The sequence below is a fragment of the Schistocerca americana genome, chromosome 3 (genome assembly GCF_021461395.2).
Source record: "Schistocerca americana isolate TAMUIC-IGC-003095 chromosome 3, iqSchAmer2.1, whole genome shotgun sequence".
Classification (NCBI taxonomy): Eukaryota; Metazoa; Arthropoda; class Insecta; order Orthoptera; family Acrididae; genus Schistocerca; species Schistocerca americana.
This window is the reverse complement of record NC_060121.1, coordinates 686,796,158-686,811,680: the sequence shown is the minus strand read 5'-3', so window position 1 is coordinate 686,811,680 and position 15,523 is coordinate 686,796,158. Positions and strand designations below refer to the sequence as shown.

The following is a 15,523-nucleotide window of genomic DNA, read 5'->3' as shown; positions in this document are numbered from 1 at the left end:
TCCAACACAACCTTTTTCATTACACTCCTGAAACCCATTTCACTGAAATTAACTGTTGTATTTTAGTGCAGAATGTAACTTATGTTTATTTTAGTTACTATGATCACTGTAGACACCTGACAAAAGAAAGTGAAGTACCCAAAAGACCTTGTCACATGTCGTTGTAACTCTGCACACGTATACACTATCAGAGAGTATGTGAATGACTAAAGTTGCAATTCTCTGTGAGAGGTAGTGACCACCAGAGTGCATTAGTGTTGTCCATGTTTAGTGCTGTTACCAGGCCTGGTAGTGTATATAAGGGTCATGAACAGTGGCAGCTGTTGATTGATCGTTGTGAAGGACACGGTGATGTGGTATTTCATGGAGACAGCATTATCAGCACCTGACAGAGTCTGTAAAGGGCCTTGTTGCAGGCCTTATATGGAGGTTGGTCTAATTGTGTGATATCCAGATTTTTGGAGCGTTTTGATGTGACAGCAGCCCAATGTTTGACTTCTTGGGAAAGTGAGAACAGACTCCACTCATCGTTGAGGTTTCAGCCGACCGTGTCTCCCCAGTACAATGGAGGTTTGCCATATCGTGTACTCAACACATTATAATCCTTCACATCTGCACTTTCCATTCAAGAACAAATAATGAAGCCACTGTAACATTCATTGTCATCCTTCACCGAGGAGACTAGCAGCAGCCTCTTTACAAATTACCATCCCGTGCATAGGCTGCCATTAACACCACAACACAAAAGGCTGTATTTGGAGTGGTGCCATGACTAAGAAGTGTGGGCTGCTGATAACCGGCATTGCACTGTGTGCAGCAATGAGTCATCGTTCTGCAAGACACTGGAGGACTTTCATTGGCGCCATGGTGGTGATCTCGAGAGGTTCTTTCTTGGAATGTTTTGGAAAGGCATTGCAGTGTTACTCCTGGAATCGTGATTTGAGGAATCATTGGGTGTGATTTCAGATAATGGATGGTAGTGATTGAGAGAACTGTGATGGCTCAAGGGTATGTCATGGACATCTTGCAAACTCAGGTATTACCTCTCATGCAACAGTATTGCGGTATAATTTTTCAACACACAGTTGCTCATCCACATGTGGAGTATTCTCTATGAAATGTCTGTGTAATGTTGAGATGTTTACATGCCCAGCAAGATTCACAGATCTCTCCCATAGAACATGTGTGGAACCAGCTCAGATGTTAACTCCATCCCAGTGCCAGTATCCAAGATGTCAACAACCAGTTAAAAGTTTGTGGGTCAGCTTGCCTCAGGAAAGAATATAACAAACTTATGGCACTCTTCCCAATTGAATCAGTGCATGCATCCAGACCAGAGGGGGTACATCCACAGGGGGTACTGATAACTGGATTCATACTGCCAAGTTCTTTGTAAAAATTTGTCTCAATTTTGTATGACTGAAATAACATCACATACCCTCTCAACCCATGAAGTTTCATTTCCTTCTCCCCTTCTGGATGCTTAATTTTTGTGTCAGGCAGCGTATTTTTTATGAGGGATTATATGGATGGACTAACGGAAAAAGTCAAAATGAATTAATCAAGCCAACTAAGTATGACCAGTGAATGTGTGTAAAAATTTTGTTTCATCTTATACTGTAAACATGAAGTACTGAAAATCAGTTTGAAAGGAAATTGTACCAGTTATAATGACCAATGAAGAGTGATGATGGGTACTGATAACATTGAACTCAGTTGTTACTGTTTCAGGATATTGTCCTCACCTCACTAAAGCAAGTAAATTATTTTTACAAGAAACAGAAAGAGATTTTTTAAAAATTTTTTAATCTTTCTGTCTTCCTGTGCTATATTATTAGCTGCTTTACAGACAAGAAACAAAGGAATCTTTACCTGGAAATGGAGATGGTCTATAATGGAATGAATAAAACTAGGCAAAGGGCTTAAAGAAAGTAAATGTCCTGAATGTCTATAGTGTTCTCTCCATCTAGCCATAAGACTATAGGCAGAACTGTAGTGTCGACACATGGTCTGTGCTATTGTGAGCTCAGTACTCTGACAGCAGACATGATAGGAACTGTTGCCATTCATTAGCCATAGCGATTTGCGGGAGACCATGTGTCATGATTTTACAATAGTTTGTTGTGGGTGGACCACATTGAGAAGGGCTTTTGAGGCATTTAATCTTGTCTAACATTCATGGTGCCAGGTCAGAGCATACATTAGCATAATTCCCAATGGTGGGTTTAAGCAGTGCCAATACCTGTGTGATCATGCATGGACACATAATTTCACAATGTTTGAATGTTCTTTGCTGAGAAGTAGGATGCCTGTGATAATTCCCAAAGGGCAGAATTGTTCAACAGGGACATGTCAGCTGTGTCCAACAGGAACATGTCAATTGTGATTAACACACCTGAGAATGCCCTCAAGTGTCCAAAATAGGGGCAGCTGGCCAGCTAATTTTTGCATGTTTTCAAAAAATTGTAGTCTTGTAACAGCAATTGAAATTATTCTGTATTGTGTGTAGGTGTAAGATTCAAGCTTGATTTGTTTACTCAAGAGGATATTGTTGTAGTATATTAAATCTGTATTCATACAATGTATTCACCATAGCATTTAGGTCATTTGCTGAAAATTTAATAAATAGTTCACACTCACTAATATATTTTATATGAATTGTTCAAATAAATGATGGAATATGGAAGATTGAGGAGAAAATGCTGATTCTGATAGAGGAAAAAAATTATCCATATAATAAGCATATTCCTTTTGTACTTAAAAATACTGTACTTTATCCTGACAAACAGTGCACATTAATTGCGGACTTAGTATGACCGCATAAATGCAGTGTACCACAAGCTTCCTAGTAACACTGAATGGAGGAGATCAGGTGCTAGAAGATGGATGGTCAGTGACTTCAACGGACAACAGGCTGTGCAATTTTGACTTCACATTCTCGCCAGTGGTATACTCAGGGTGTATACGACCCGGGACAACCGGGAGATCCGGGAAATACCTGGGAATTTTTTCATCCGGGAGAAAACCGGGAAAAACCCTGGAATTTTTCAGAATTCCGGAAATTTTTCATTGTTTTAGTTTTCAGGTAATTTTTTGTAATTTTGACTGGTAAGAACCGATACTCTAACAAAGGATATTACTGTATCCCGCTACTGCCGAATAATACTGCAGCAACAAAATATGAACTAGAGAATAAAACTTAAATCGCATAGGAAAAACGCCATAAAAAAAGAAAACAGTGCTCATACAAGAATTTGCCAACAGTAAAATGTGTTAAAATGGTTTTGGAAGACTATGCATTGCTTCGTGACAACGAATTACCTCCGATGAGCATGACGTCACAACTGTTTACATTAGATTCATGTAAGCAGTTGCGAGCGGGATCATACGCATGCGTAGTTGAGTCGCGTATGAGTAGTACCTCCTCCCGCTTCTGGCTACACAAACGTTGCTGTTGGTTGTGTACGCAGCAAACCGGGGTATCTGAGCCGGGCGGCAATTTTAGTGGTGAGGGGGGCCAATTCATATTGTTGAGGAAAAAAAACCTTGTTTCACAAAGCGCCAAGCAGTTAGCGCACATTAGTCTATCAATTATTCAAATGATGACAAAAGGGGATTGGGCTATTAGAGCTGAGCGGAATAAAGCTGAACGGGTGAAAGCCGTTTGTTTATGTGATTGATTGGGTATGCGAATGATTAGCGTTATTATAATTACTAGCGAAGTCCATAGATTCAGACTACCATAGTGGAAATAAACGACTAACAGGAATAACAGGTAAGAAAGATTACGTTATCTTCTCGGTGTATCCAAGAAAATGAAATTTTGACAGAAAATTTTTGACCAGATCGCTAAAGTAGAAAGGGCAAGTTGTACATTTCCTGGCTAGCAGCCGCTTAAGTTCTATTCTGGGAGAAGCGTGGGAAACACGTTGTACGAACACGTAATAACGCCTAACCGGAGAATAATCGCTGGATAACTAAACCGGTGATTCTGACAGGGTTAGTAGAGTTAACCGGAGAATGAATGAGCTTTGACAATGATAGGAATAGTTACAGAATTAGTGATGAGAAGACAGTTTGTTAGAATGAGGAAGGAGAAGAAATGGGGACATCACACGGATTATGGAATAATATGACGATTCCAAATTTATACAAAAATTTCGTACTACTACTCTTTGATCTCGTGCTTCAAAAACTGGAGCGTATGAATGAAATGTGAAACTATTTCCTAAAATAAAGCTTTTTCCTTGTAGTAGGCCAAATAGGCATTTCATATTGGTACTTCGCGAATTAGATTCTGTCATATTATAAAAATGACAATTATTTCCAAAACAGTCTCGCTTATTTGGTGTGTGTGTTACAGTTGCTGCAATATTAGAAAGACCTGTTTTCTTTTGTCTAGCAGACAGTCAGAAAATAGACGTAATCAGATCGAGAAACCACACCAGTCTTGGGTACTATTTGCATTAACAGCTTTTTCAGTATTAGACAACGACATTTAGAATTTTCATGTAGCAAAACGTTTGACGAACTTTGATGAGGTAATAGATTCTTTCGCAGAAAGGAAAGCACATCATGTAAAGCTGTACCAAGATTAGAGAGAGAAATAAAAACGCTAAGACTTAAGGATTGAAGAAATGTGTACTGTCTTGCTTGTCTCTTGTCGTACCTGGTTTTATGTATCCTGCATTTCACAGAGCGAAGTGGCGCAGTGGTACGCACACTGGACTCGCATTTGGGAGGACGACAGTTCAATCCCACGTCCGGCCATCCTGATTTAGGTTTTCCGTTATTTCCCTAAATCTCTTCAGGCAAATTCCGGGATGTTTCCTTGAAAAGGGCACGGTCGACTTCCTTATCCATCCTTCCCTAATCCGATGAGACCGATGACCTCGCAGTTTGGACTCCTCCCCCAAAACAACCCAACCCTGTATTTCATTTTATGACACACAGAACAGTAAGTTATTAGCTAATAGGCAATAAAGAGTCCAAATTTTCTGAAGAGTTCTTGTTCTTCCGGTTACAAATAATCCCATCCAGTATTAACTGTGAGTGTTTCTTTTACAAAAAAAAAGAGGGGCATTATGTCAAACCGGCCGACTGGGAGCAGGAGAAACACCTCAGGATATATTTTGATGGCATCCATTACAAAATATACACATTTGAGTTCCACAATGTGAAGTACAGTGACATGTGGTAGAAGAATGCTGTGTGAAGAGGAGTGGCACTGAACTTTGGCACACTTAAGACCAAATAACACTTCTTACATTTCCTCCAATTTTTGTGCATCAGACTCTTCAAAAAAGATGTGCGCTACAAAATGAACATATTTTTGAAAAGTCGTTTTTTTTTAATTTTTTACGTTCTGTCTCAAATGCTCGAGATGGGAGGGGGGGGGGGGGGGGCATCATCTAGTATTGCCCCGCTTCGAAATATCGTAGATCCGGGGCCGATGGGCAGAGCAGTTCGAGTTACAGTGGGGGGGTTTACATTTAGTGATTTTGCTGTTGCCTCTTCGTTTATTGCTCTCACATCAAATGAAAAAAAAGTGATTTCTGTGGCTGGGAGCTATCAAGGGAATTAAAATACATTCACATGATTATGGAAGGCTACAATATGTCGTTAGTTCCAGATCTTATTTTATTTCCACCTTTCTGACAGTCAAGCATTAATCACCTTTTAGGACAATGAAGTTATTTTTGTCGCTTTGCTAAAGAAATTCGCTTTTTATTTATCTTTTCCGCTGAGGCAGCCAGTTTGTTTCAAATGAAGTATTTAATTCCACACTATTGGCTAGTTTCAACTATTCACTGCATTTCAAGTGCGCATTTTCATCTTCTAGCACATATGGCATTATGCCATAATAAAGAAGCAAACATGAGATAATACAGTACTGGTACTCCAAGAAAATTTACATCCCAAAAATCACACTGAAAAGCTTAATATTAGATCGAGGCCTACTTTGCTGCAAATCTGGACATATGAATGTGCAGTTTAACGCGGATTATTCATTTCAGTATGGTTCAAGAAATTCCGGCTCTTTTGGAGTATTCTCTGATGACTTGTTTCTTTTATGACATAATGTAAGATCTTTTAATGTCTTACACATACAAACATATGGGCTTTCTACGTCATTGTAGCTGCGCAAGTGCGGGAACGCCTCTTATGTGGCACTCTCTGGCAAATGCTGGAACAAATCTATTTGCAGCAGATCTTGGGAAAATATTGCGAATTGTGGTGTGAAAAGCGTTATTTTCAAAGTAAATTTCCTTTTGCGCAAGATAAACTATGTGCGAGAATGTACGATGGATTTCTTAAATCACAGAGCATTTGACTCTCATTTAAAAATCAACTCTTTGATGACAAGCCATCTAGAAGAATTTTGAGCCCAGAAGATCAGAGATTTATTTTGGTATTAAACATTTTACTGGCACATTTGTGTGATGTGTCTTAAAGTGTAAAACGTGCAAAAAAGATCAACATTATATGTGATAGCTTAGTTTCACTAGTAACTTATTAATCTTCACGACAAATATAATGTATGAAAAGTTTGCTTTTCCTGTATCAGCACTGCATATATTAATTTAAACCATGAACTTTTCCTGTTTGAATGTTTGCGCTACGTAAGTGATGTTGCTATTGGCTGACTACATCACGTGTCCTATGCTATGAATATCCGCTCTTATCAGCTGGCGAGATATCATGATATGAGCTATGACTGGCGTACAAAAGCGTATAGCAATCTCGATTTCAATGCTTCGGAAAGTAACATGCTGTTTTTGGTGCAATTCGAGTTTATTCTTTCGTAATACAAAAATATGCAGCATATATGTTGCTGCACATGAGGGAACTTTCCAAAATGTGGTTTTTCCCCCTGAGTTTCATTTTCTAAAGTGCCGGGAAATTCTAAGCCGCTGTATAAAACCATAACCATTCAAATGACTGATAAATTTTACAGTTCTGAGGGAACATATAGTTTCACTTAAGACGGAAAAAGTGTATTTTCACCCGGGAGAAAGTGTTTCCCACCCAGGAGAAAAATGTATTTTTAACTGGGAGATCCGGGAAAAATCGGGGAATTTTTTTTCCTTGTCCACGTATACACCCTGATACTGGATGGGTAAAGTGGTTTAAATGCTTTAGAGATGGAGAGGAAGGTATTAAGTGTTAGCCACATTTGAGTTGATCATGTGCAAACACAATCCCAGACGAGACCAAATCTGTACAACAGATGTTTGTAGATGACTGATCTTTGAGAACGTTGAGAATGATATCAGAAGAGGTGAAGATAAGCAATGTCAGTGTAAGCACTATTGTTTATGGACATTTGAAAATCATAAGATTTGTGCTGTGTTTGTATCAGCACATGCTGATGGATGAACAGAAGGAGACTTGGATGGAAACTTCTGGAGATTTTGTCAACGTATCTGGCAAGAATCTGCAGTTTTTGGAAACCATCATTACAGAAGATGAGATCTGTAATTACCAATATGATCTGGCAACTGAACAACACTCAGTGACATGTGTTCATCATCTTACCCACCTCCCAAAACTAGTTGGCTGACAAAATCAAAGTTTAAGATGATATTGATCGCCTTTTTTAGAATGTGGGCTTGGTCCATCATAAATTTCTACCTGATGGTCAAACAGTCAACATGGAAGGTTGTAAGGGAGTTTTGAAATGCCTGCTGCAATGCATCTAGTGGGTACTCTACTGGAGTGGAAAGTGGAAATTTCTCCGCAACAACAACTATCTGCATGCTCAACTTTCGTGTTTAATGCAACACCCTCCTTATTCTCCAGATTTGGTAACAGCAGACTCCTTTTTGTTACCCCACCATAAATTAGCTCTGAAAGCCTTACACTTTTGCAGGTGCTGCAGATATTGAACTACATGTGACATCGTTGCTTCGAACAGTACCACAAGAAGTGTTACTGGCAGTTTCCAAAAGCTATACAACTGATGCCAGAAATATGTTGTAGTTAATGGTGATTACTTTGAAGGCTGGTAAAGATAGTTTGTTTGTAACTCTTGTTTTCTTTATTTCATGAGACCATTCACCAAAAATTTCAGATCCACCTTGTATGGATGTTCATCCCTGTATCTGTCAGTCCCATAGAACTGTGAAGGCAAAATTAGTCTAATAACTGCATCTACAGAGACACATAAGTCATCACTCTTTCCATGTTACAAGCATGAATGAAACAGGGAGAAATTATAAAACATGGACAATACTTTTTTTCATGTATTGTAGATTTGTATAAATTTGCCTGTAGATTTTTAAGCCCTCTACACATAAATTAAACAAGTTGTCTCACTAATGGGCATTTCTTATGCCACTGTAATTTGTTTGCTAGGGTGTATCCTTGAAATTGGCTGTTTTATTGTGTGTGTGTGTGTGTGTGTGTGTGTGTGTGTGTGTGTGTGCGTGTGTGTGTTTTAACACAGTAAGGAAAGAAACCATGAGAATCTCTATCAAAGTTATCTGAAATGAGTGAGATGTAACTGAATATTACTGAATGTTTTACACTTATTTTGACAGATGTCTTCATTCTTTTTCCCCTGGTACTATATATTCTATTTATCACTGGCATAGTACACCACCTCTCTTGATATAGTCTGTGCTAACATCTTCCAATTCGATGATGTAACATATATTTTCTGCCCCTTCCTCTTGCCTCTTGTTTCCATCTTTTGGATACTGTTTTTCCCACAGACTTTGTTCTCCTTCCTATTGTTTCTTTTCCATTTCACTTTTTCCATTTCTGTTTAGCATTGTTTACACCCTTATTTAATCTTACCCTAGTAGTAATTATTTTCCTGCTTTTGCTATGTGAATGTTATCTCAAATAAAAAAGTAGTTCTGGCTTCCACAGTTGTACTTCAATTTTTATAATTGTCTAATTTTTGTTACTATAATTAGTAGTAGTAGGAGGAGGAATAGGAGTAGTTTTAGTAGTTGTAGTAGTAATAGTAGTAGCAGTACAGAACTGGAACAGTTAAATTTTAACATTAATGTTCAGTTTATTTCTGCTCGTTAAGATAACTGAACAGAGAAAGCTTCTGCAGTTGTTAGAGAAAATGCAACTTCTGCTATGTAATATAAACTATAGTAAAGAAATTAAAATGCATATTCATGATTTCTCTTTTATTCTAAAAACTTTAGAAATATTTGTGAATTCAGTTATGGTCCCTAGCTGAGGCCCATTTATCTGCTTACAAGAATATTTTCGATGGAAGTACTAAAAAAATCGTTACAGGAAACTGCTAAAACACATTTTATGTATCCCATATAAACATCACAAACTATATGCACTTGCTGAGACAGTTTTGTCAACCCAGCATTTTTTATACCTGTAGTCACCAAGCTCACTTTTATCTTCTGCGTTCCCATGTGAACTGAAAGATGCCAAAATAAAACAATTTATTTTCTAGATGGATACTTACTTGGGATCAATAATGGATTTCCTGAAATATTTGCATGTTTGTGTGTAACGTTCCATGGGCAAGTAGGTACTGCAAATGATAATGTGCAAGAGGAAATATGATGTTCAAAGGATGGTCAAGTCACACCCATATAGCTTATAAATTATGACATAAGATCAGACGATTAATGAAAGCTGTCCAAAGTCTAAAAAAGAGTCCCCTTGTGCTACAACAAAGCAAGAGCTTTCTTGATTAAAATGTACATGGAACTATGAGTTACATTTGACTTTTTTCTGGAATGCTTTGTCTTATTGTCAGTCTATGCATTCATCAAACTTAACCCCTTTTGATTAACACATTTTTACTATTCTTGGAGATATTTCTAAGCAGATTAACTTTCATTGGTGAAAAGATCATTAACCCTTTATTTGGCAAATGGTGAAAATAAAAACAAAAAAAATTCAGTGCTTATATTTATTTATTATGCTTAAAGAAATACAATTCAGTCAGTTTTAGAAATTTTTGACAAAAATTATGAAAATTATGAAATGTTGCTTACAAGCAACATTGTCAGCAGTAGACCACATTTACACATATTATAGAAAAAAAGTGTTTGCCAATAACCTCAAGCAAAAGGTTGCCAGTACATAGAAAATTTAATTTATAAACACATTTATGCATTCCTGCTGTGTAATAGAACTGTTTCATTTTCCCTTCTAGTTCTTCTTGTAATGGAATGTTTGGAAACAGTTCCTCTTTGGAACGAAGCACGATACTAGATTGCATTTTGAACACATGACTATAGAATATCCAGATGGACAATAACGACAACAACCTTTGGGACCATGTACAGGCCAATGCTCCATATTATCAAATTGGACATCTTATGTAACAGTCGGAGCTGTTGGCTTCCTCCTCTTCTTTTGTGGTGCTGTTATGTCTATTGAGGGCCTTCTTACTTTCCTTTTCCCTGAAAACATCAAACCATTGGCAATATCTGCCCTGAATGACTTCAATGAGGTCTTCTTGTCCAGAGATTCTCTTTGAAATACCAGCCAGGCATCTACAACCCTCAGATCTAGCATAAATCCAAACAATCTCATGTACCAACACCTAGTTTTCATTGGTACTCTGTAGAGATCTATCAGCATACCAGCAAGATCAACTCCTCCCATATGCTTGTTGTACTGACATACAATACAGGGAAGGGCACATCAATTCTTCATTTTTCATTGCTGTCCCATCGTTTTACTGTTGAGAGTGGTTGGACACCACAAAATGAGCTTGCAAGTGTCACAATTTTATTATCTGCCCACCTTACTAAAATGAGGTCTGAGTGACTGTCCTTCCTGTAGTCATAGCTTCCTCGTCCTTGTTTCGCTTCTCGTATTGTAGAAGACAGTTCTTTATTCGGTTCTTCCTTATGGTGCCCATGGACTCAATGTTTTGATTTTTTTAAAGTATGTTATAAGTTCAAGGCTGCAAAAGAAATTGTCAAAATAAACTGTGGGAGAAATATCTCTTGAAATACTTTTGCAAAGTGTAACCACAACTTGTCCTCCAATTCCAAATACTTTCTCGTCATCAGCAAGATCAGTTATCATCCCCTTGCCACTATAGGGAAGAAAATCATAGACAACTCCAGGCACACCAGAACGAACAAAAATCTTAAAACCCCACTTGTGTGGCTTGTTTTGAATATATTGGCGCAAATTACCTGCTCTTGTACCTTTATATGGAAACATCATCTCATCTATAGAAAATTCTGACTCTTGTTTCTGCTCACGGCAGTTCTTTACAATTGACTCAAGAACAGGTCTTATTTTGAAAAGTCTGTCAGAAGAGTTCACAGCATTCTCATTGGTCGTAAAATGCAGGTATCGGTGGAGTTTTTGAAAGCGCTTCAAACTGAAAATGCTGGTGATTTTTTCACAGTTCATTGACTGAAACCACTAGTCAGTGTACGAAGGCATAGAAACAAGACGCATGTATATCATAACACTGAAAAATTGTTCCATTTCATTTATATAGGTGTTTACTGAAATGGTAGTTCGTTGCACAGAGTATAAGTTCGTTTCCTGCACAAGTTTGTCAATTAGTTCTGAATCAAAGAAATCTTCTGAAATAACCCAGTGGTGTATTGCCTTCATCAGAAAACACAGGAGAGAGACTTTCTGCCCTAGCAGTTGTATCTTCCTTTACCCACATGTAAGTGACTCCTTTTGTAATTTTCTTTTTCACTTGACTGGCACTTGCACTAGGATTCACTGCAGGAGGTCCTTGCACATGTTCAGCTTCTGAGATTTCACTTCCTGAATCAGAATCAGTTTCTGGTATAACTAGGTTGTGGAACTCAGATTGACGCTCTAGAATATAGTCTGGATCATCATCACTGCAGTCTGCCAAAACTTTGAGTTCAGAGTCTTCAGATTCGCTTAGATCAGACAAAGCCTGGTTTTCTATTGGAACTACTATTCCTCTTGCTTTTTTAATTCCATAAAATATTATGGAATCCATAGCTAAAAAGCCCCTGAAAATAAAAATGTCTACTCTGTCACGCTGTAAGCATATGTAATATACTAATGGCACATGTCCCAACTATGTGCAATGTTGCTCACAGGCAACATAAAAGTTTTATACTATTTACGTAATTCAAAACAATATTAGATTGAAACATTTCTGCTGTAAACTCATGTCTGGGTATTTATTGAAGAAAATCTGCTAAGATTACTGCCAATTTATTGAAATACACTCTTTCAGAACCAAAATAAGACACCCCTGTTGATCACACGAGGAGATCTCTGTAACACCATTGCACAAACTGCCATCTCGTGTGGAAAACCTTGAACTATTACAACAACTGGCATTCGCAGTGTGTAAAGGAACATTGCGAGGAGGCAACAATGCAGTAAAAGGCACTGGGAAGTGTTTGTTGTCCCATAAGGCCAACGTAAATTTGATGTTGCTTGAGAGCAACACTGCCAAATAAACAGTTAAAAAAGATATCCAGTACTTTTTGTAAATGACCCAAAAGTAATTAATGAATGTGAACATTATGTTGATAAAAAGATGACAAGAAGTTTTTGACATCACTATTGGATATTTGTGGGTCATATTCCTCTTTCGCACTAGATGACTGTATGTCATCACAGAAGACACTTTTAAATGTACTTATGCTTTGTAGATAGGTTATTCATGAAGACCGAAGTGAATGCTTTTAATGCCTTTATAAAATTTCTGTAAAAGATATATGGACATAAAAACATGTTCAAAGACCAGTGGACTGATCAGAGTGTGATAAGTTTAGTCAGAAGGCATAGCAGAACGAAGAACAAAAGACAGAACAATTGTGCATTAAGTTGAAAAACTGGAATTGTAAAATATATATGGGAGAGAAAAATGGACAGTTAGAGATCGAGAGAGAGAGAGAGAGAGAGAGAGAGAGAGAGAGACAGACAGACAGACAGACAGACATAGGGTGTGTGTGTGTGTGTGGGGGGGGGGGGGGGGGTTATGAGTGAATGCTCTGACATATAAACTCAGATACAGATGTATGTTTATGTCAGTCTGTTTACACATGCTCAATAACTCACTGAATAGTCTTTAGTAGTTTCATAGTATTATAAATCACGCCTCATCTATACTGTCTGTGAATGGAATAGGGAATAATTAAATCTCTCAATGTTTTTGAGCAGCGTTCAGTAAAAACCGTGTTAAGCAATTTGAATCAGATCCTCTTTCTTTGGAAATAACAGCTTAAAAATCATTTGTAACATTTTGCTAAGCCAGAGATAACCAGACAGCCTTGTGGAATAACAATGTTGTCTTTATTTCAATAATTTCTGTGTAGACTCTCGAAGCATCTCTTATCACTTTCACATTGATTGAACTCACTGATTATAGCCTTAGCCGTGTGTCTAACTTTCTTCAGTCAGTTCTGGAAATTCCAAACATTTCAACAGTGCTCATGAATAGATTTCTTTAGAACCTTGACTGGGGGCCTCTTCTGCAGACTCAGTAACCAGAACTGACACAAATTACATGTTCTAACAGTAGCTTGCAAGAAATTATTGAGAAGAAAGTAGACACCATCTGCCTATAAGCTGACAACATATGTGTGGACAGAGATGTGTATGCTCAAATTTATGTCAAGTCAGGCCCTGTTTGAATACTGAGTAGTCTACATAGGGATTTTTTCCTGCATATTGAATGCATATTAATCCAGTAACACAGTAATGATTTTGCTGAATTGAAGGTGTAATAGCATAGTTCATATCCAGTAATGATTTGTTTTTGTACTTGCGTGTAATGTGCTTGTAAAGTTTTCATACTTTTATTATTTGTTCAATGTGTTCCAGACTTTATAAATGGCAAATCTTTGCTTTAATAACTTTATTATCTGTGCTTCTTTATTGTGCATAACAAAATAAAACTAACTGTCTGATTTTTCTCTTATTTCAGTCAGATCAGATTTGCTACTCGGTGCTGTGTGTTTTCTCGTATATCGCAGCAGGACAAGAACACAGGCATTTGCAGCAAAGCCAAGGAGATGGGGTGTCTCTTCCATCACAACAACACTCGTCACACTCTCCGCAGCACCTTCATTGAAGTTCTGATTTCTATGCTACCTTGATTTCTTATTGATTCCAAAACTATGCTTTATTACAGTTTAATATTGGAAGCTTAATAACACAAATAAGAAGTTCAAGTTATGTACAAGTTTTGTATGAAATGTTCAGGTTATGCAAAATGAAATGAATGCTCAGTTTGAAAAAGTTGTTGTAGCTATTTATTTAAATTCTTAAATTGCATAAGTTTTGTGTTCTCATTACCATATAACCTACAGCTATGCAATGTTATATGAATATGAACTCTCTTGCAAAAAACAATGTTAAAATTTTGTGTTCTCCTTACCATGTAACTTACAGCTATACAATGTTACATGAATATGAACTCTCTTGCAAAAAACAATGTTTATCAATTAGTGCCCATACAGCTTTTGATGGCACAAAGGCTTCATTATCCAGAACAAATGTGAAATGCTAATTCTCATTTGACTTCATTTGGTCTTTAGTTTTGGTCCACATAGTTTACCCAGCAGCCTCTTAGAAATGTACTTGGATAATTTATGGGTCCACTGCATGTTATGGGCCAAATAGGGTATTTAAAATAAATACCAAGTGCAACTGATACAACACCAAATAGAATATTAATGATATGTTATGTAGTCCCAATATATTATTTCTTTCTAATGAACATAAATTCGGTATCTGCCTCTCTCTCTCTCTCTCTCTCTCTCTCTCTCTCTTTCTTATTTTTTTTTTAGAAAAATTGTGTTATGCCTCATGGATCAGATTCTTTTCCCTTGCACATAACAATTTAAGAATCATGTGTAGTATTTTGCTACTTGCAAGAGACATCATGATGTAAGAATACAGTTATGTAACACTGAAATTACCGAAATGTAAAACTGATTCATAAGTAAAGACAAATACGAGACATTGTGTACGTTGCACATTTGAGTTGTTTGTTTGTGAACAAAGTTTTGGAATTTGTGATTATTTAGACAGAAAAACTTCTTTTATGTCAGTAATATGTGTGAGACAGTATCTGTTAAAATGGTGTGGGGATAGCTGTGCTTAAAGCAATCCATATATGAAACAATTATTATGGCATTATTATGAAGATGTGACAAGGCAATAATATAGTTGTGGCATTGCATAAATGCAGGTGAAATGTTAGATACTGTTGTATATGAATAAACACAGGCTATGAAATTTTATACGAGACAGTTTGCATTGTTTTGTAATTCACTGTGACTCAGAGTGATATTAATTTTTGTAAATACAATGTTGCCATTAACTAAATTTTAAGATTTGTATATCTGGTTGTCACTGAACTGTATTGCATATATAGATCTGAGTGTTGGATATTATAGCCACAATTTTCTTTCCCAGAATTACAGTATGTATCACCAATAATTGTTGTGTCATATAAAGATAGTTTTTCCAGAATTTTTACAATAATTATTATAAAAAGCAATAACTGCAGTTCATTGTTGAGATAAAATAATCAAATGGTGATCATAGATCTGTT

The 15,523-nt window shown here is 37.0% G+C and overlaps 1 protein-coding gene across 1 annotated transcript in view; it reads left to right on the top strand.

Moving 5' to 3' along the window:
• The window catches only part of LOC124606313 (MAP kinase-activating death domain protein), a 612,624-nt gene extending 597,922 nt beyond the window's left edge, over positions 1-14,702 (top strand). The window contains exon 75 of the mRNA XM_047138295.1: positions 13,889-14,702. Coding sequence (XP_046994251.1) covers positions 13,889-14,035 — 147 coding nt within the window. The 3' untranslated portion in view covers positions 14,036-14,702. The remainder of the gene's footprint in view (positions 1-13,888) is intronic.
• Positions 14,703-15,523: the final 821 nt, after the last annotated feature.